Source organism: Pelophylax lessonae (assembly GCF_965119305.1).
Source record: "Pelophylax lessonae genome assembly, chromosome: 8".
NCBI classification, from domain to species: domain Eukaryota; kingdom Metazoa; phylum Chordata; class Amphibia; order Anura; family Ranidae; genus Pelophylax; species Pelophylax lessonae.
Window position 1 is genome coordinate 215,646,230 of NC_138775.1, and position 21,484 is coordinate 215,667,713.

Consider the following 21,484-nt stretch of genomic DNA (forward strand, 5'->3'; position numbering starts at 1 on the left):
GTGTCACGGCAAGTGGGTGAGAGACGGATCGGTATTGGGTGGGTGGGAGATGGAGCGGGTGAGAGACAGAGCAGTATTGAGTGGATGCAGAACGGAGCGGTATCACCCGGGTATCGCTTACGGCAAGTGGGTGAGAGATACCGATCTGCCAGCTGATCTGCTAATGTGGAATTGCTTATATCTTTAATTTGTACATATGTGAGTGGCATATTCAATAACATTTGTAAATAGAATTATGCTATGTGACCTCATTTTACCCTTACATGAGCATCACCACCTAATGGTTGGAGGAGGACAAGACTAGTCTTGGACCCTGACATGGGATGTACAAAATATTGGCCCATATCGGCCGATACCGATATGCGATGGCCAAAATATCGGTATCTGCAACGATAAAGGTCGATCCCTAATATTTACTATACAAATTGTGACTTCCCGCCTCCATCAGGTATACTAAGTGGCATTCCCCTGGAATTCATTTGCCAGTATCTGGGATCTGTTTTTCATTGTGTTTTTATTGGTGTTCTATCAAGGACTCTAAACTCAGTACTTTGTTAGAAAATGTGACTTAAGTTGGCCATACTTGGATCAGAATTCTCTTGCAAAGTGAACAGTCTGTTTGCCTTTAGTAAGTCAACCCCACAGAATTATTGAGTAAGGGCTAAAAGTGAATAGCAAATAAGACTTGATAGATGGTTTCTATCTCTTACAGAATTTTGACATCATTTGGTGGTCCGTTTTTTTCCCAGGATCATGACCTATGAGGCAATGCTTGACTTCTAGGAAAGGGAAAAGTCTCTAGGCTTTCCATGAATGCAAATTTCCCCTTTTCCCTGTTTGCTGCTGTAAAAATGTGACTAGTTTAGTTTAAATGGATGTTGATGCACTCCTTATGTTTATTTAAAAGCACCTCATAGGGATCTTTACAAAGACTTGCATGTGACTGTGTAGACTCCGATCCATAATGTTTTGCCTTTCAGGCAGTTCTGCCAAATGTGCCTTGCCTTCTGCGATCAATACGTTTTTTTTATTTGATACACTGTTCCTTTTTCTTTGCTCCCTGCCTTGTCATTCAGTGTGGAGAAGACAGAAAGACAGCCCTGTGTAAGCCAGTGTTAATTTCGTGGACTAAAACCGACTAAAACGTTTTCGTCGACTAAATTAACACAATTTTAATCTACTAAAATACGACTAAAACAATTCAGATGACTAAAATGGCATTTTAGTAAAAAGACTATAACTAAAACTAAATCGAAATTTGCTGCCAAAATTAACACTGGTGCATGCTCAAAGCTTAATACCATAAATAATAACATATTAGATTTTTCACTCCAGGACCAGCAGTAGTATATAATGAGTTTGGAAATTGTAGAGAAACGCTTAAATAATGCATTACAAATTACAATTGAACTACACCCATTCGATTATAGATGACTAAAATGTAGGACGTTTTAGTCGACTAAAATGTAGGACGTTTTTAGTCGACTAAAATGTAGGACGTTTTTAGTCGACTAAAATGTAGGACGTTTTTAGTCGACTAAAATGTAGGACGTTTTTAGTCGACTAAAATGTAGGACGTTTTTAGTCGACTAAAATGTAGGACGTTTTTAGTCGACTAAAATGTAGGACGTTTTAGTCGACTAAAATGTAGGACGTTTTTAGTCGACTAAAATGTAGGACGTTTTTAGTCGACTAAAATGTAGGACGTTTTTAGTCGACTAAAATGTAGGACGTTTTTAGTCGACTAAAATGTAGGACGTTTTTAGTCGACTAAATACGACTAAAACTAAAACACTTGCAGAAGACTAAAATGGGACTAAAACAAAAACTAAATTGAAATTTGCTGCCAAAATCAACACTGGTGTAAGCTCTAGGTTGCTCTAGCCCAGGGTTGTCCATACTTTTAAAACAAAGTATGTTCTTTTAGACTTCGGTGGGCTGGGGTGGGGTCAGTGAGAGTAGAAAATGTCCTGGCCTTAGTGGGGGTAAACAGTGCCCCATCTTTAGTGTGGTGGGGGGGGGGGGGAATAGTGCTCCATTGGTGTCAGTGGATGGAATAAGTGCCCCAAGGGCTAGATAAAGGCAAGCAAAGGGCCGCAGTTTGGAGACCCCTGCTCTAGCTCATGCTTACCCAGAGCCAAGGACTATGCTTATAACTGTGTGACAGCACTGAGCTGATTTCCTGAAAAACAAAGCCATGCTTTAGGTTCCTGTAACACAAATCCTGTTGGGCGTTTTATTTGTTCACTGGGAGCTACTTCGAAGAAATTAGCTCCTTGCTCTCTGCATGTAGATAAGATTTTTTTTTTTTTTTTAAGTGCTTCTGATAACCTTTACATTTGAATTGGCATAAAATATCAGTCAAATGGCGTATGCAAGTCTTTCCAGTTTTTCCAGTATATCGGTTTCTTCACTTTGTGTTTTAGATAATGATTTTAATTTGCAACGACATACTTTATCGACTTGTATCGACGTCCGTGGATACCCTCCCAGACTGGAAGCCTGCGCTATAGCAGTCTTTTAGGTACAGCGTGGGCTGGAAGTAGTTAAACCCAAAACAAAAAAAATGAACAAATTGAACATTACCAATCCTTCGATGTGGTGCCTAAATTTGTTTTCTTTTTTTCTTTTTTCCCTTTCAACTGGTAATCTGGCCAGCAACACACTCTCTGTATTGGTGTGCCAACACTCTGGATGAGTGTTATCGACCTTCCCTATTGCCTTGATCATGTGATATTCTTTGAACAACTGTGAGTTTATTTTTCCTTCTGGTAAAACAATACTCCATGCCTGGATTTTGGAGAAATGTCTTGCAGTAAATCTAACATTGTTGCTGTGCCAAAATCTTCAACAAAATACACTGGTAACTGAAAATAAATGTATGTATTGTCCCAGTAAAATGAGACCTTTCTTAGAACATTGTATTTTTCCTTGCTTGTAGGTCTCTCCCGAAAGCACAATGGCATCCCATCTGAAGTACATCTCTTTAGGCATCTTGGTGTTTCAAACTACCAGCCTGGTTCTGACTATGCGCTACTCCCGCACGCTTAAGGAGGAGGGTCCTCGGTACTTGTCTTCTACTGCTGTAGTGGCTGCTGAGGTGCTGAAGATTGTAGCATGCATCCTTTTGGTCTATAAGGACAACAGTAAGCATAAGATTCATTATTTTATTTTTTTTTGTTTTCCACATAATGCGATAGAACAAGAAGCTACTAATCAGAGTGCATAGACAAAGACATGACAGTAGCATCTAGTATCAAAGAGGGGAAGCACTTTCTCATAGAAAATATTCCACTAAGACTTCAGACAGTATCTATAGCAGGGGTCTCCAAACTTTTCAAACCAAGGGCCAGTTTGTCCTTCAGATTTTAGGAGGGCCGGAATGTGGCCAATAGGGGCAAAATATATCCCCGGGCCCAGTATCAGTGGGAATAAATATGGCCTCGAAGTTGGTGGTCAGTAGGAGGAGGAATAGTGCTCCCTTTAGGAGGAAAAGGATCCTATTATTGGTATCAGTGGCAGAAATGGTGCCCCTTGTTGGTGTAAGTCCAGGATTAGTGCCTCATATCAGTGGGAGGAAGTGTGCCTAAGGGCTGGATAAAGGCTAGCAAAGGGCCACATCTGGCCTGATCTATAGAATAACCCTTTAATACTGTAATGTCTAAGGAGAACAGAAAATGGAAAGTCTCAAACCATCGCCTTCATCCTTTTCTCAGTGGGGTGCTGCTTGTCATCCTATCTAAATGCTTAGGGCTGTTTTTTTTTTTTTTTTTTTTTTTTATGCATTCCAGTGCGTTTTTTGGATGCTCGTTGCTGTGTTTCTTGCAGAAAGAAATACAGCATGCTCTACATTTGTTAGAACACACTCCAATGGTGTGCAATTAAAATCCATGTAACCTACTGTCTATACATTTTTAATGCAGAAAAAAACACACTGGACTGCATGTGGTGTGAACCGACCCTCAATCCCAAATCCAGGCAGGTAAAAAACTGCTTTACTTACCTGATCCTCCTTTCCTCTGGCACGTGGGCACTCCCCTGCGATCCGGTGGTGGACTGTCACTCGGTATCCTCATGTCCAGTGCAGGGCTGTGAACCTTGCTGTGATCTTGAGGACGTCAGGACACTATTCCAGTGGAGCATGGGGGTGCAGAAGCTGCAAGGAGCGATCTAGCTGCGGGCAGAAGTACAGGATCAATCCAGAAGAAAGTCTGAGCAAAGATGGAAGCTGCCTGGGAACAAGGGAGAGCAGTAGGAGCGCAGTGCTGGAGCGCATACTAGTACATTATGACATAAAGCTGCTAGTGGACCCATTGAAAAAAAAAAGTATAGACTTTACTACCGCTTTAACCTGCAAGCCTGTCAGCACATTGTTTACATAATCAGTGCCCTGATCATCACTCCAGCCCAATCGTTGCCTATCAGTGTCCATCAGCGCATATTGGGGTCTTTTAGAAGAAGAAACCTTTTCAGCCTTTTTCCATTTGTTTAGCAAAAAAAAAAACCCAGTGGTGATAAAATACCACCAAAGAAATAAAGCTATCTGACTTAAAAAAAAAAAAATTATAAAAATTTCATATGGGTACAGTGTTGCAATTGTCAGTCAAAGTGCGACAGCACTGAAAGCTGAAAATTGGCCTGGGCATTAAGGGGGTGAAAGTGCCTGGTATTGAAGTGGTTATTAACCACTTTACCACCGGAGGATTTTGCTGTCTTCCGTCCAGGCCACTTTTTGCGATTCGGCGCTGTGCGACTTCAACTGACAATTGCGCGGTCGTGCGACGCCGTACCCAAACGAAATTTACGTCCTTTTTTTCCCACAAACAGAGCTTTCTTTTGGTGGTATTTGATCACCTGTGCGATTTTTACTTTTTGCGCTATAAACAAAAAAAGAGCGTTTATTTTGAAAAAATAACAATATTTTTAACGTTTTTTTTTATATGAAATTCCCCCCAAAAAAGATGTAAAAACCAATTTTTTAAAAATTTTTTGGCCAATTTGTTTTCTGCTACCTATGTTTGGTAAAAAAAAAATCGCAATAAGCGTATTTTGATTGGTTTGCGCAAAAGTTATTGCGTTTACTAACAAAGGGAAAGATTTCTGTCATTTTTGGTGTTTTTTTTTTAACGCGTAATGGCGGCGATCTGCGATTTTTTTTTTTTTTTTTTTGTGGGACTGCGACATTGCGGGGGACAGATCGGACCCTTGACTGACATTTTTGACACTTTTGGGGGTACCAGTGACATTACTGCAGTAATCAGTGCTATATATATGCACTGTTACTGTAAAAATGACACTGGCAGGGAAGGGGTTAATTTTATTGGAGAGGGAGGGGTTAATGTATGCCTGGTGCTTACTGACGTGTAGGGGGGGAGGTGACTGAGTGAGTCATGGACAGATCGGATGTCCAGCTATGCTGAACAGTCCGATCTGTCACTCCCTGTCACTATGGAGATCCGCCCGTTTGTGTTTACACAGGCGGGCGGATCTCCACACTAGATCCCCGGCGATCGGGGCAGAGCAGCGGCGATCGCCGCTGCTCCTCCCCTGGCCCGACTCCCGCTGTGAATGAAAACAGCGGGAGCGAGCCTCCGGCGGCGCGCAAGCACCGCCCAGAAGGGGAGTGTCTGACGACGTTAATACTACGTCGTCAGACGATAACGAACCACTTTGCCGCAGCAGTACTACCGTACTCAGTCGGCAAGTGGTTAATGCTTTAATTGCATTGTGTATCCCGAACATAAAAAAATAGAGATTATATATATATATATATATATATATATATATATATATATATATATATATATATATATATATATATATATATATATATATATATATATATAGTATAAAATATTAAAGCTGAAGTCCAGGCAGATCTAAAAGGCACACATTATTGCAGCTCTTCAATCATTTTTACATCACTAAGTATATTTTTTAAAGACTAACTAGACCTTTTAAAAAAAAAGTAATAAATGCGCATTTTTTGCAGGTTAAAAAAAAAATGCATTTATTATTTTCTAATGAGTCTGCAGAGAATTGCACCGATCAACAGATTCAGGCTCCTGCATACTCTCAACATACCTGTCTGCTAGTACATCGTAGGGGCAGGCAGTTTTCTGAGAGCAGAAAGAATCAATGAACTTCCAGAGTGCTCACCAGTGCCCTCGTAGTTCATTAATAACTACAATCCATCAGCTGCAATGGCTGACGGTACTTGTAGGCATTTAAACTGTGAATGAATGATGTGGCCCTGTGGGCGGAGCCCCGCACAACCACGCTGGTTTCAAAATGTGACAGCTGGTAGAGGAACCACTCCTGCTTTCACAAGGATGAGAGTTGGGGGGGGGGGGGGGGGGGAGGGGTTGTATGGGAGAGGCTGCAGATGCTGAGACATGTTCTATGTTCCACCCTACATACGGGCAGGACATGTAACAGGTTCCAAAGATGGAACTTATCCTTTAAATTCAAGCAGAATAAATATCTGAATTGGCATTGACCTCTTGGAGTCCCTGTACAGCAGAGAAAAGAAAGGAGGAGGGTGAAGCAGCACAAGGAGCCAAACAGGTGTGCTGCAGTGCAAGGAGAGAGCAAAGTGACACAGCGATGAGTTCATCATTCTGCTGCTTATTCTTTCACTGTCCACCCAAAAGCTTGGGAAGCGACAAGACCTGTAAGTGAAGGGTGAAATTGCAGCAGAGAAAGACAGGGCTGTGCTAGGGGGGCAGAGCTGTTTACATTACATGCACACAATGGGGTTGATTTACTAAAACTTTAAGAGTGCAAAATCTTCTGTGCATGGTAGCCAATCAGCTTCTAACTTCAGCTTGTTCAATGAAATTTAAACGAAAAACCCAGAAGCTGATTGGTTTCTATGCAGAGCTGCATCAGATTTTGAACTCTTCAGTTTTAGTAAATCCACCCCAATACGTGTTGGGCTGCATAAGGCCTAGTGCGCAATCCCGATATATATATATATATATATATATATATATATATATATATATATATATATATATATATATATATATATATATATATATATATATATATATATATATATATATATATATATATATATATAGACAAGGAGATTTGCAGTATGTCTTATTGTTTCAGTTCATGCCAATGCACTGCGTTGCTGTGCACTAAAAAAAGACAGGATGTGTTTTTACGCAGTGCAACGCATCTCTACACGCTGCATCGTACTGCAGCGCTCTGCGGTGCGTAAAGTTGCATGAAATTACATTTTGTGACATTTCAATAACACCTAAAAAAAAAAAAAAAAGAAAGATGTAAACCGTGAAATGTTTTGTAACAGTAAATTGCATCACCTCCTCACAGCGCACATCAGTGGTTTGTACAGAGCATAATGGGCACCTGGCAGTGTAAATGGGTCTGAAAGTTTAAAAAAGCGTTTTTGCTTCATGACCGTTCCGTGTCAGTTCCCCTGTTTCCTATGCAGACATTTATTCTCTGTTACTCTCAAGGCCTAGATCCAATTTGTTAAACAAATATATACAAAGAATTTGCCACGTAAGACTGTAGATCTTTGAATACATGATGAGATGTAAACTTCATATGTTTTCCTAATGCAAACACCTATAAAGTAAACAAATGAGCATAGTCTTAAACAAACCATTAGCACAACAATGTCAACATCTAATCAGTGAAGGCTTGCAAATTATTACATAGATTCCCTGACTGCGTGGCTGCCGTAACATGTATCAAACTGGAACCCTTCATTTATCATAGAGATGAATAAAGGTTTGCGGACATCCTCTGATAGCTATAAAGTAAGCAGATGTTTACTGGAAGGGTGGCTTACCATGGATATGAAGTACTATGACCACTATGCCTGTGTAAAGGCACCCTTACAGTTCATGACTGTGATAGTCCCTTCTGTTTGTAACCCCAAAGGAAAAGGAATTGCTCTTCAAGTCTATCGTCCTATATAGTATGCCTTTAACTTGCATGTATTTCAAAAGAAAATCACCTATGTGAAGATAAAAAATTGTATGTGTTGACTAGCGATAATGACACGAGCAGACAGATTTGCTCAAATGAATGTCTGATATTGCTATATTAAACCATTCTTAGAGCACCTATAAGCAGGAGTTGACCTACAACCAGCTTATGGAAAGCTGGGGAACATAGGTGTGCGCAGCCTATTGCATTAGGGTGTGCACCCCAAAGTTTAAATACACATGCATGTGTTTGCCTACATGTACATGGCCCCCGATACATTACTCTCCCTGCTGGCAAAGTGAAATAGAAGTGTGTGGCACTTTTCTTATGGCAGAGCAGGTCCGAGGGAGATCTTTCCCATCTCCTCACTGGCAAACAGAGCGATAATGCTAATGTGCCCTAGGTGATTAGGGTGTGCCCAGGCACACCCGGCACACCCTGTGCGCACGCCTATGCTGGGGAAATTGTTCCACTATTTGGCTTGGTTTACTCCTATGTGTTTGGTGCGGCCTGCATTTACACAGGAACAGTGGCTCTTTCACTTGAATTTTCACAAGGGATTTAGTACCTGTGGAAATTGCGGAAAACAGCCCCTGCACCTTTTTATTGTTATTTTTTTTTTAAATTGCAGCGGCAGGCAAATCACAAGGCACTTTTGTACCATGTGATTTCCTGCACCCACAAATGCCTTGCGTGTGGTTGTGGGTGCAGAAAACATGTGCGATACCTGCAACCAACCACACAAGTGTTTCCTTAAGATGTATTCTGAAAACACACTCCAAAGCAAGATTCAAATAATGCATAGCCCCTCACTGCATGTACATTAAAATGCATATCAAACCAATAAAATAATATGTATAAAAGTGATTAAAACTTGAAATTAATTCAGTGGCCATTAAAAAAAAATTGTGCAAAATCATATGAGTATAACCTTTCCCAGTGATACAAAAGTGCTGATGCTTAACAAAATTCATAGGAATCAAAAGTCCATAGCAAATATTAGGGTAAATTTGAAGCAGAAATGTGCTTGTCAGCTCGCAATGGGTATTAGGCCGGGTTCACACTATGTGAATTGGATGCGGGTTTCCCTGCATCCAACTCGCATGACAGCAGAGTGTGACCGGCTCTCAATGGAGCCTGTTCACACAGCTCCGGGGTGGCTGCGATCCACATTTGGAAAGGGTCCTGTGCGTCTTTGGTTCCGAATCAGGTGCAAATGTAGGCATAAATTCCTACCTGATTTGCATCTGAATCGGTGAACAGGGACGCACTGGACCCCCTGCTGTGGACCCAGCCCTAGGAGCCGAGTTAAGACCAACGCATATTTTTCTGTGCACACAGGGTTTTTTAAGAGAGAAAACAGTGAGTACTCCTAGCCACACGAGACACTCTAGCCTTTTGGCTTAGAGACTCAATTATGGATGATGGACACTACATCATCATTACTTGTGACATTAACGCTCGTCTAGGCACTCTAGAGGTTCCTCCGCAAGCTACTCAAACGTGCGACCTCCGTAAAATATGGTCATCTGCTACTTTGTGGAGACTTCAATATCACTGCTGACCCCAGTTTGAAATTCCTCCTGCAGATCTAACCGTAAACCTGCACTGAATAATTTACTTCATTCTGAAGAACTGTATAATGTCTGGAGGTGCCAACACGCTAATGAAAAAGGGATTATACCCATTTCTCCTCCAGACATCACACATACTCTCCTATTGATATGTCTTGTTAAAAAGTGGCTGTTGCAGAAAATACTTGCATCTCAAATTCATGATAATACATGGTCAGACCATGCTGCTATATCTGTTGTTGTTGAACAGGGTGTCCTCTCCTCAGCCCCTCATTGGCGCTGCAATTCCAGACTTATTCAAGAGCCTGAGGGTGTGAAATTCATTGCCCAACATATCAGAATTCTTTACATCTAACTTTGGGTCAGTTGATGACCTATTTACCCGCACATAAAGCGTTCATAAGGGGCATACTAATTCAACAGGGAGCTAGAGCCAAGAGATGCTACAACCTACACCTCACTAAACTCACCGCTGAAATCCATAAATTGTAAACCAGTAACAGGTTAAAGCCTTCACAGAAGCTATCCGATTCCCTGCACATCCTCAGAGCAGAACTAAGAAATCTGTTAACACAGCAATATGACAAACACCTAAGACACATACAATTAAACTTGTATGCTAATGCCATCCGAGCAAGCAAATTCCTGGCCCACGGGGTTAAAACTGCACAATCCAAATTAAGGATCTTGCACCTAATCCATCCCACCCATCAGCGTAAGGTGACTAATCCTCAGGAAATGACAGACCAATTTGCTGATTATTACGGGGCACCTTCAGTGGAGGATATTAATACATTCCTGGAGAAAGTATCGGTCTTAGCTCTTGCATTTAAATTCCCAATTTGCTGCTAATGAAATGGGTAAGGTTGTCGCATCTCTACCTAATGGCAAATATTTGGGACCGGACGGCCTGCCAAACTAGTATTTTAAATTTTTTTAGCACAGAACTAACCCCTCCCCTAACAAATGTTCTCCACTGCAGCTCAAACCTCCTCCAGGAGATGTTGAATACCTAGGTAATGACACTGCCCAAACTCGGGAAAGATCGTTTACACCAGCCAACTTCAGGCCCATATGCCTCCTGAACACAAATATAAAAATATACGCCAAATTATTAGTGCATCGCCTTGCCAACATCATACCTTCCCTAATACAATGCGACCAAATGGGATTAGTGAGAGGGAGACAATCCTCTTGACGTGACCGGGAGAATTTTGAATGTGATGCATTTTGAGTGCTCTACTCGAATGCCTTCTCTTCTGTTTAAAGACAAAGGGAAGGCGTTCGATAAAGTTCATTGGCAATATATGTCAAGTGTATTAACCAAGTTTGGCTTCCAAGGCTCCAGAATGACGGCACTCCTAGCCCTATATTCACACCCTTCAGCTCAGGTATATACCTCTGGCCTCCTATCCAAAACATTCCTTATTTCTAACAGAACCTGCCAGGGATGCCCTCTATCACCCACCATCTTTAATCTCATAATAGAACCACTAGCAGAATCTATCGGCACAAATTCCTACATTACAGGATTCCACTTCAACCATAAACAGCATGTTGTATATCTTTTTGCTGATGACGTAATTCTTCTCCTAACCAACCCAATATCATCACTACCACAGGCACACTGGATCCTCACACAATTCACCTCTATATCATACTATAAGGTCAACTTCTCTAAATCTTTAATATTGGCTTTAGGAGTCTCTCTTCAAGTCAAACACCTGCAAGATCACTTGCCCTTTTGCATGGAACTCACAATGTATTCCCTATCTAGGAATTAACCTCCCATCCTCAGCATCATCTCTAGCGCAGGCAAATATTTTACCCCTCATCACCAAAATTGAAAGCCAACTCCAGCATATGGCACAATGCAACTTTTGTTGGCTGGGCAGACTCTCCGCTTTTAAATTGATGATCCTTACCCAGATATTGTACATCTTCAGAGTGCTTCCCATTACCATACCGACACCCCATATAAAAAACCTCTTGTGGCTCTTAAATACCTTTTCATCTATGCTACTAGGCAAACTCAAACACTGGTTCACAAAATAGGAAGCCCCATTGTGGATAAATATCAAAACGACTCTATCGCCTACGCAGGACCTCACTTTACTACTACTACTACTACTACTATGCGACATATGGAAACCATGGGACACGTCCACTTCCCCCCCCCCCCCCCCCCCCACACACACACACAATATCGTCTACATTGCATGCGTGAAGAGTTTTACCTAACCAAGCTAATCCCTCCACAAGAGTGGCATTACCTAACCTTAAAACTCAAACATTAGAAGCTATGATCCCTTTTTTAAAAACCAACACTGTGTGGTTGAGCGGTTTGAGCAGAGTGCAGGAATTTTATAATGGCTTCAAATGTAAATCATGGGAGAACTTGCAGACAAAGTACTTTCTTCCCACTAGCTCACACTACACATGCCTCCGCATCCTACATTTATGTCTAAATACCCCTTACCCAATTTACAAATCCCCCCCTTAATGCCTGGAATTGCAGGCATTAAGAAACAAAGGAACAAAGTAATCTCTGTTTTATAACCTATACAAGACAAAACCGCATTCCTCCAATCCCACTCCATACAAAAATTGGAAACGGAGCACAACAAATCATATTCCCCAAAGTAGTGGCAAATTGCCTTTAAGGAGATACAAAGATTCTCCCATTGTATGAACCACTGAGAAATTATGTTAAAAATAACACATCGGTGTTATTACACACCTCCTCAGAATTGCAGAATTCTCTATTTTGTACAGATTTAACTGTCTGTTTATACACTACTAATGTATACTATCTGCATTATCTGCATGATGTGTACCAATTTTTGTAATGTTTGAAAACCCAATAAAAAATTGACAAAAAAAAAAATTAAGAGAAAATACCTGTAAATTTATTTTAGAGATGTTCTACAATTTTCAATTTAACTCAAGTCAGGCCGAGATTGTACACTGAGCTGTGCATGTGCAATACTAAGAACAGCGATTCTTACAGCCTGCCAAGTATGTAATTCTCAGTGTATGGTGAGAGGTGTTTTACTGCATTGTAAAATGTCTGTTACCGCAAGGACACACAGAAAACAATTGTTTCCTATGTGTCCTATTCACACTGCAATGCAGCCTAAGGCTGCACTAAAATGCAGACATGCTGCATTTTCTCACAGTGCATCATGGTGATTCACATGGCAGTGTACAGCAGCCTGGCACATCACGCTGCTGTATATTGGCATGAATAAAGCATACCTTTTGTACACTTGAAATAACGTTTGTACAAAAAAATAAAAAGGAGCCATGTGATGTGCTGAATCGCATACCACACAGCCCCTTATCACAGTGGGGAACGGACAGTTGCTGGACCGGTAAAAATAGAGCAAATTTAATAAAGCTGCTGCACCGCATTTACCTCGTTAATCTGTCTTGTTAATGTGTTACTCCATTAGTGAAGAGTCTGTGACAACTTTGTTTCTAACAGCTACTTGTATACAAAATTCAGGTAGATCTAAAATGCTCCGCTTTTATATTGTTGCACAATGCCTGCTCCCAATTCAAAATAAATTACTGACAGTTTGGATATTACGAAAGTGTGTACATAGAGACTCTGGCTGACAGATTTTGCAAAAGTATATTGCGTGCATTCCAAAAGTGGCGCAGCTGGCATCACAAACGAGTACAAGTTCTAGACCGGTACACAAATTTGGTGTGACACTTTTGCAAAATCTATCTACACCAGTCTTTATAAATTCCAGGGGTAGTCTCTTCTGCAATTTTAAAGGCTACCTGCCAGCGATTTGTATTTAAACCAGCCTTTCATTCCACTGTAAATTTTTTTTTTTGGCTTTAATATCCTTTTAGGCCTTATGCACACTGGACGTTTTTTACAGCTGCTGTTTTTGGCGTCAGGTTTTTTTTCTGCAGCCAGTAAACTCTCCAGCATGTTAACCTCTGTGTCCAGGCGCACGTAGGCTATTAGCAGTTTTTGGCAGGGGCGTGTTTTCTGGTTTTTTTTTTTCCAGCCAAAACTAGTTGGTTTTAAGAGGAGTTTTTCAGCTGTAAAAACGCTCTAACTCTGATAAAAGCTTAAAAACGCCGAAAAACTTGGCTATTCGGCGTTTATCAAAGTTTTTGAGCCATAAGCTTTTGTGGGAGTATAGTTTTGATTAAAAAACACTGGAAAATGTTGAGCCATAAGCTTTTGTGGGAGTATAGTTTTGATAAAAAAAACACTGGAAAGCGTTACTGCAAAAAAGCTGAAAAACTCCTTCTACAGCTACGGCTTTCTACTGACGTTTTGATGATGTCCAGTGTGCATGAGGCCTTATAAGGACGCCATTTGTCAGGTTTGTTTTGTATGGTAGAATATAGAGAGGTGAAGATGCATAAAATGTTGTAACAAATGGCAACAAACCGGACTGAAAGATTGTATAAGAACAGGATGTGGAAACCTTTCTGAGTTGCTTGTATCATTTGTTGTGGTTTTGTTTTATAGGTTGTAGTTTGAGAGCCTTGAACCGAATCATTCATGATGAAATAATCAATAAACCCATGGAAACGCTAAAGCTTGCCATACCTTCTGGGATCTACACTCTGCAAAATAACCTTCTGTATGTTGCACTGTCAAATCTTGATGCAGCAACTTATCAGGTAGCGTCACTGTACAGTGTGTATGTACATACAGTCATGTGAAACAGTAAGTATACTCCATAGAAATGGTTTTCAACATGTTTGAGCAGGCAAACCTTAGTCATTTAAACAAGGTCTAAAGATAATGGTGATATACTTTGGTGTTTAGGATAAATAAACGACTTTTATTTTAAAATCAGCACCAGGGACAGTACTTACACTGAATTAAAATTGTCCCTTGTGTTGGCGGTTGCTATGTCATTGAAATGTTATTCTTTTAGTTCTTTTAGGCCCCTTTCACACATGCGGACCATTCAGATCCGCCTGTCAGTTTTTCAGGCGGATCTGAACGGATGCCCCATGCATCTATATGGGGCACCGGATGTCAGCGGAGACCTGGCCTACTGACATCCGATCCGATCCTGTCCGTGAAATCCTGACTGATGAAAACCCTAATTTCCATCCTTCTGGCGGATCGGATGCGATCGGATGAGAACCGACAGGCGGTCCGGTCTCATCCAATTCCCCCATAGAGAAGAGCGGGGACCTGACAGCTCTGTCTCCGCACACAGCATGGAGAAAGTGCTGCCATCTGCCTGCTCAGCGGGGGTTCGGCGGATCGATCCCCCGCTAAGAAAAACCGAGACCCCTGACGGAGCGGCAAGTGTGAAAGGGGCCTTACTGTTCCAGATACACCTGCAGCTAGCTGTGATCTTGTGGTGCAGGGAAAGTAATAAGAGCATTTGGACCTGTCACAGGCACGTATCAAAAGTGCTGACTATGCCCACCCTTTCTGCCCCCTACGCCATACTACCCCCCTGCTGTACTACCACTTCTTGCAATGAAAAACACTGTGAATGGAGGACAGATGGGTGGATTAAAGGCCCAATTGTGGGAAGAGAGCATACAGCTTTTATAAAAGTAGCAGTGGAGGGGAAGATGAACATAGTAGGCCCCTTGACAACTGTCAGTGACCGGTCCAGTGGCTTGTATTGGCCCCCATAGCTGTGATCTAGGGGAGGGGAAGCAAAGGAATCAAGGCTTCATCAGACATAACCGCTCCAAGCACAAGGGACACTTTTTATTTAAAGTCAGTACCATCCCTGGTGCTGATTTAACAAAAAATAAATAAATAAATAAAAGTGATTGTAAAGTCTCCTTTTTTTTTTTTTTTTTTTTAAATAACAAACATGTTATACTTACCTCCTCTGTGCAGTTGGTTTTGCACAGTTGCCTGGATCCTCCTCTTCTTGGGTCCCTCTTCTGTAATCCTGGCCCCTTCCTTCTGTTTTCCTCCTACAGCAAGCAGGTTTCTGTGGGGACACCCGAGCCGAGTCACACCTCTGTGTGCCCATTCAGACGCGGAGTCGTGACCCAGCCCTGTCAACTTTCTCTCTCCGGATTGGCTGACTGACTTTGACAGCAGTGGGAGCCAACTGCGGCGTGCTGCTGTCTCAGCCAATGAGGGGAGTCCAGGGCAGTTGAGACACTCCTGCAACATCACTGGATAGAGATGGGCTCAGGTAAGTATGAGGGGGGCTGCTGCACCCAGGCGTTTTTTTTTTATCTTCATGCATAGAATGCATGAAGATAAAAAAACCTTCTGCCTTTACAATCCCTTTTAAAGCAGAACTAAACTTTTCCAATCAGCAGTAACTATTTTTAATCCTCATGCTGCTAACCTTAGCAAATAGATAGAAAAGTATATTATGTTTATGTGTTTTACACTTTATTTTTGTATACATTTTGTTTCAGTTGCTTCCTGGTTTTTGACCTAGGCCAAAATGATGTCATACATCCAATGAGTCCTCATGGACAATATTTATTTTCATCTAGAGGAGGGTCTTTCTCAGCTAAGCACACCCTCCTACCTGCATGTCTGAACTAAGGGTAGGTCGATTCCAGGAAGTAAATGGTACATGAATCATCTGCCCTTACTAAAGATGGCCGCAGCCAGAAATTCTAAGGAGGCATTTTTCAAAGTGATTTCTCAACAGAATAAAGCTTGGAGACATGGATGGATGGATGAGTTTGCTTTAAATTATAAAAATGAATTAAATAACATTTTTGGTTTGTGGTGCTCAGATACAGTTTAGTTCTGCTTTAAGCTTTAATAAAAACACAGGTCTGACATCACCAAAGTGTTTTTATTAAAGCTTAAAGCAGAACTAAACTGTACCTGAGCACCACAAACCAAAATCATTATTTAATTTTTATAATTTAAAGCAAACTCACCCATCCAGCCATGTCTCCAAGCTTTTTGATCACTCTTCCATCTAAGATTCCTATTTTTGCATTGTGGGGGGGGGGGCAAATATGACAGTCAGAAAACAAACAAACAATACTTCAGTATCCAAATCAGGGCTTTGAGTAGGCCGGTTAAAAACACTCTATTTCTTCTTTTTGAGACATTTTTGGTGGATTTGCCAGTATGCTTTCGATCATTATCGTGTTGAAAAATCCATTACTGGTTCAACTTTATCTTTTGAACAGATGGCCTTGCATTCTCGACAACCACACTTTGATATGATGAATTCATAGTTTTAATCCTAAACAGCAAGCTGCCTAGGCCTTAAAGCAACCCTAAACTATAACATTTTCACCACCATACTTCACAGTTGATATGAGGTGCTTCTCCTGAAATGCTGTCTCCAGTTTGCGCCAAACATGTCCACTGTCACTGTAGCTGATCAACTCTTTGATCAGCCTAGAGTGCATTGTTTAAAAAAACCTGGTCTTTTGCATATATGTTGTGTGACAAGTGCTTTAGGTCTTTTTTTTTTGTGTACATCCAGTGAACAGTTGAGGGAGGGAAGGGTTACCTGTATCGGGAAGATGGACTTTCATTTTGGGGTTCTTGGAGGCTCATTATAGAAGGAAGTTATCAGCGTTTGGGCTGAATTTTCTGGGCCTGCCAGTCCTTGACAAATTAGCAGATGTTTGTAATCTACACCACTTGTAGATTATTTTCCTTATAGTGAATTATCATTTCAAATAATTTCCCAGTCTTTTTAAATTTCTTGCCAGATCCTAGGCATTCACAATCTACTTCCCGTGGGCTATCGGAAGCTCCCTTTGATCTTGGCATGATGGCACAACCATATATAAACCGTTAGAGGATAACAAATCCTATATATCAGAGGTTTAAATGAAGACCGGCTTCAGCTGTATATCTCCTAAGCAGGTTCTAATTTACACACCTAATCTGGACTTCCTGATTGTCATTTAATGTATTTGAATGTTGGTAAATGAAGGAGTATACTTCTTTCCACATGACAAATCTGCATTTTTGTTAATCTAGATTTTGAGAATAAATACTCCGACAGCTGTATGTGTCATATGTTTAAGTATATCACCTTTATCTATATACACTGTTTGATTGAAGACATGGTTTACGTTGTTGTCTGTTCACATAAGTTGAAAAAGTCAACAATTTTGATGGGGTGTAGTACTTTATTGCTTGACTGTGTGTGTGTGTGTGTGTGTGTGTGTGTGTGTGTGTGTGTGTGTGAACAAATTATACGCGTTTGTGCAAAAGTTTTAGCCAGGTGTGGAAAAAGCACTGTAAATTTAAGAATGCTTTTAGAAATCGAGGTATTAATGGCCTACTTTTAACAATTCACAAACTGGAAAGTAAATAAACAGAAAAGAAATCCCAATCAAATCAATATTAGGTGTAACCTACCTTTTTAGGCTTCAAACCAGCATCAATTCTTCTGTATGCGCACAGTTTTTGAAGGAACTCAGCTGGTAGGTTGTTCCAAACATCTTGGAGAACTATACACAGATCTTCTGTGGATGTAGGCTGCCCAAATATTTATCTTCATGTAATCCCAGACAGACTCGATGTTGAGATCAGGGCTCTGTGGGGGCCAAACCATCACTTTCAGGACTCCTTGTTCTTCTTTACGCTGAAGATAGTTCTTAATCTTTTGGGGTCGTTGTCCTGCTGCAGAATACATTTTTGGGCCAATCACCCCCCCCCCCCCCCCCAATGGTATGGCATGATGGAGCAGTATGTGCCTGTATTTCTCAGCTTTGAGGACACCATTGATCCTGACCAAATCTCACTCAATTTGCACAAATACAGCCCCAAACTTGTAAAGAACCTTCACCATGCTTGACTGTTGCCTGCTAACACTCATTGTACCACTCTCTGGCCCTTTAGTGAACAAACTGCCTCCTGCTACAGCCAGATATTTCAAATTAGGCTCCTCAGTCCAAAACACCTGCTGCCATTTTTCTGCACCCCAGTTCCTGTATTTTTGTGCATACAGGCGGTCCCCGGGTTACAAACAAGATAAGGGACTGTAGGTTTGTTCTTAAGTCGAATTGGTTTGTAAGTCGGAACAGGTCAATTTTTTAAGTTTAGCTCCAGCCAAAATAATAATTTTTAAGTTTTTTTTGGATAGCATAGGGAAGGGTAACACCCCTGTACCATTTGTTTTGCTGTCTGTACCCCTGTTCAGAAGATTTCTCCTCACTTTCTGTCCCTATAACAACTGTATTTTGAAAATTTTGGGTTGATGTGGAAACAAGGATTAGTGATAAAGATTCAGTGGAGACACCTTTTTCCCATGATAACTCCTACAGGAGTGAATTTCCCTTCCTAGGGGTAGATTTCTCCTCACCTCCTGTTGTCTCCCTCTGTTTATAAGCAGGAATCATCTGTAGTTTAGCCTTGTTTCCATGTCAAAAGTATGGCTTTTTGGCCACAATTCTTCCATGAAGACCACTTATGGACGGACAATAGACGGGTATACCTGGTCCCACTGGTTTCCACCAGTTCTGTGCTGATGTTGAAGGTAAGCATGATGTGTCTTTCATCTGCTGCATTGTTTGCTTTGCTGACCACTGCATCTGTGGTCCTCGACGTTGCCTAATCAATGGTGTCCTTTAATGCTGAGAAATACAGGCAGATACTTATTCGTCATGCTATACCATCAGGGAGGTGTGTGATTGACCCCAAACTTATTTTGTAGCAGGACAATGACCCTAAACATACAGCCAATGTCATTAAGAACTATCTTCAGCATAAAGGGGATCAACATCGAGTCTGTCTGGGGTTACATGAAGAGACAGAAGGATTTGAGGCAGCCTACATCCACAGAAGATCTGTGGTTGTTAAAAAAAACCTACCTGCCGAGTTTCTTTAAAAACATTGTGTGCATGCGCGGTGTGTACCTAGAAGAATTTATGCTGTTTTCAAGCCAAAGGGTAATCCCACCAAATATTATTTGATTTAGATTTTTCTTCTGTTCGCTCACTTTGCATTTTGTAAATTGATGAAAATAAACAATTATAATAAATATTTTTGAGATCATTCTTACTTTACAGTATTTCTTCACACCTGCCTAAACCTCTTGCACACTAGATTTTTAGCCCTGAAGCAGTGTGTTTGACTTTTTAATGAATAAACCTATTTTACTACTACTTGTGTTCATTTGCCCTTATTTTGTTTAAATTCTGCTTGGGATGGACATTTCACTGACCCAGGTCCTGAATTAATAACTGCTTTTTCTGAAACTGTTATTTTTCTGGCTATCATGCTGACTTTCAATGCTTTGTGTCAGTTGACTTTTAACAAGCATTTATGGAAGGATTTCCTACTCCAGCTTCCCTAATCTGCATACTTGCTCTAGCTGGATAATGAAGCCAAGGGACCGGCTTATCAGCCAAGCAATAAACATTTTCAAAAAGAGGTCAGCAATGACAGACCACAAATTTCTCTTGTGACAGGTGTACTTTAACCACTTAAATACCAGACACTTTTTCTCCCTTTCTGCCCAGGCTAATTTTCAGCCTTCAGCGATGTTACACTTTGAATGACAATTGTGCCGTCATACAACACAGTACCCATATGAAATTTTTATAATTTTTCACACAAATAGAGCTTTCTTACAGTGGTATTTAATCACCACTGGGTTTTTATTTTTTGCAAAACAAACAAATACTAAAAGGCTTAGGCTCCATGCACACAGGGCGTCATAAAAACGTGCTCCAAAGCTGTTTACATAACGCCGGGAAACAGCAGCTGTAAAAACGTGCTTTCAGTAGCTTTTTCTACTAGCGTTATTGCACGTTTGGCCACAGTAGCTGTTAGCAGCGTTTTTTTCTGCCTCCATTCAAAATCAATGGTTCCCTATGGGAGCCTATTGATTTGAATGGAAGTCACACCGCAGGTCGGATCAGGGTGATCCGACTTGCGGTGCGACCTGCACTGTGAGAATCTTGAGGGGGAACTCCACGCCAAAATGGGGAAAAAAACGGCGTGGGGTTCCCCCCCAGGTTCCAAACCAGGCCCTTCGGATCTGGCATGGAATTTGAGGGTAGCCCCGCGCCGAAAAAACGGCGTGGGGTCCCCCCCAAAATCCATACCAGACCCTTATCCGAGCATGCAGTCCGGCATGCCAGGAAAGGGGAGGGGACGAGCGAGCGGCCCCACCCCCCCTGGATCATACCAGGCCACACGCCCTCAACATGGGGGGGTGTGGGTGCTTTGGGGCAGGGGGGGCTCTGCACCCCGCACCTCAAAGCACCTTGCCCCCATGTTGATGAGGACAAGGGCCTCATCCCCACAACCCTGGCCGGTGGTTGTGGGGGTCTGCGGGCAGGGGGCTCATCGGAATCTGGAAGCCCCCTTTAACAAGGGGGCCCCCGATCCCGGACCCCCTCCCTATGTGAATGGGTATGGGGTACACTGTACCCCTACTCATTCACCCCATAAAATGCAGTGTATGGAAATAACGACAGGAGACGTTTTGGAAAATTTATTAAAAATCTTCATCCGGCTCTTGTCCTCTCCGGGGGTCTTCTCCTCACCGAGGGTCTTCTGCTCTTTTGCTGTCCACCCTTCTTGTCTTCTCCTCTCCGGGGTCTTCTGCTGTCTTCTGCTCTTTTGCTGTCCGCCCTTCTTGTCTTCTCCTCTCCGGGGGTCTTCTGCTGTCTTCTCCTCTCCGGGGGTCTTCTGCTGTCCGCCCTTCTGCTGTCCAATCTTCTTGTCTTCTCCTCTCCGGTCTTCTGCTCTTTTGCTGTCGGCTGTCGGTTGTCCTTCTTCCTCCGGTCCTCCTCCTCCGACGTCTTCAGCGATAATGCCGGCCTCTGGTCTCTGCAGCTTATTATATAGCCATTAGGGGCGTGGTTGCCAGATGACGTCATCGGGAGACCACGCCCCCTTGTGTCACAGATGACGTCATCTGTGACACAAGGGGGCGTGGTCTCCCGATGACGTCATCTGGCGACCACGCCCCTAATGGCTATATAATAAGCTGCAGAGACCAGAGGCCGGCATTATCGCTGAAGACGTC

At 41.9% G+C, this 21,484-nt stretch overlaps 1 protein-coding gene across 2 annotated transcripts in view; it reads left to right on the forward strand.

Moving 5' to 3' along the window:
* SLC35A3 (solute carrier family 35 member A3) overlaps window positions 1–21,484 on the forward strand; it is a 130,712-nt gene that overhangs the window by 65,830 nt on the left and 43,398 nt on the right. For both annotated transcript variants that reach the window (XM_082266613.1, XM_082266612.1), the window contains exons 2-3: window positions 2,942–3,146; window positions 14,044–14,198. In XM_082266613.1, the coding sequence (XP_082122739.1) occupies window positions 2,960–3,146; window positions 14,044–14,198 (342 nt within the window). In that variant the 5' untranslated portion in view covers window positions 2,942–2,959. The remainder of the gene's footprint in view (window positions 1–2,941; window positions 3,147–14,043; window positions 14,199–21,484) is intronic.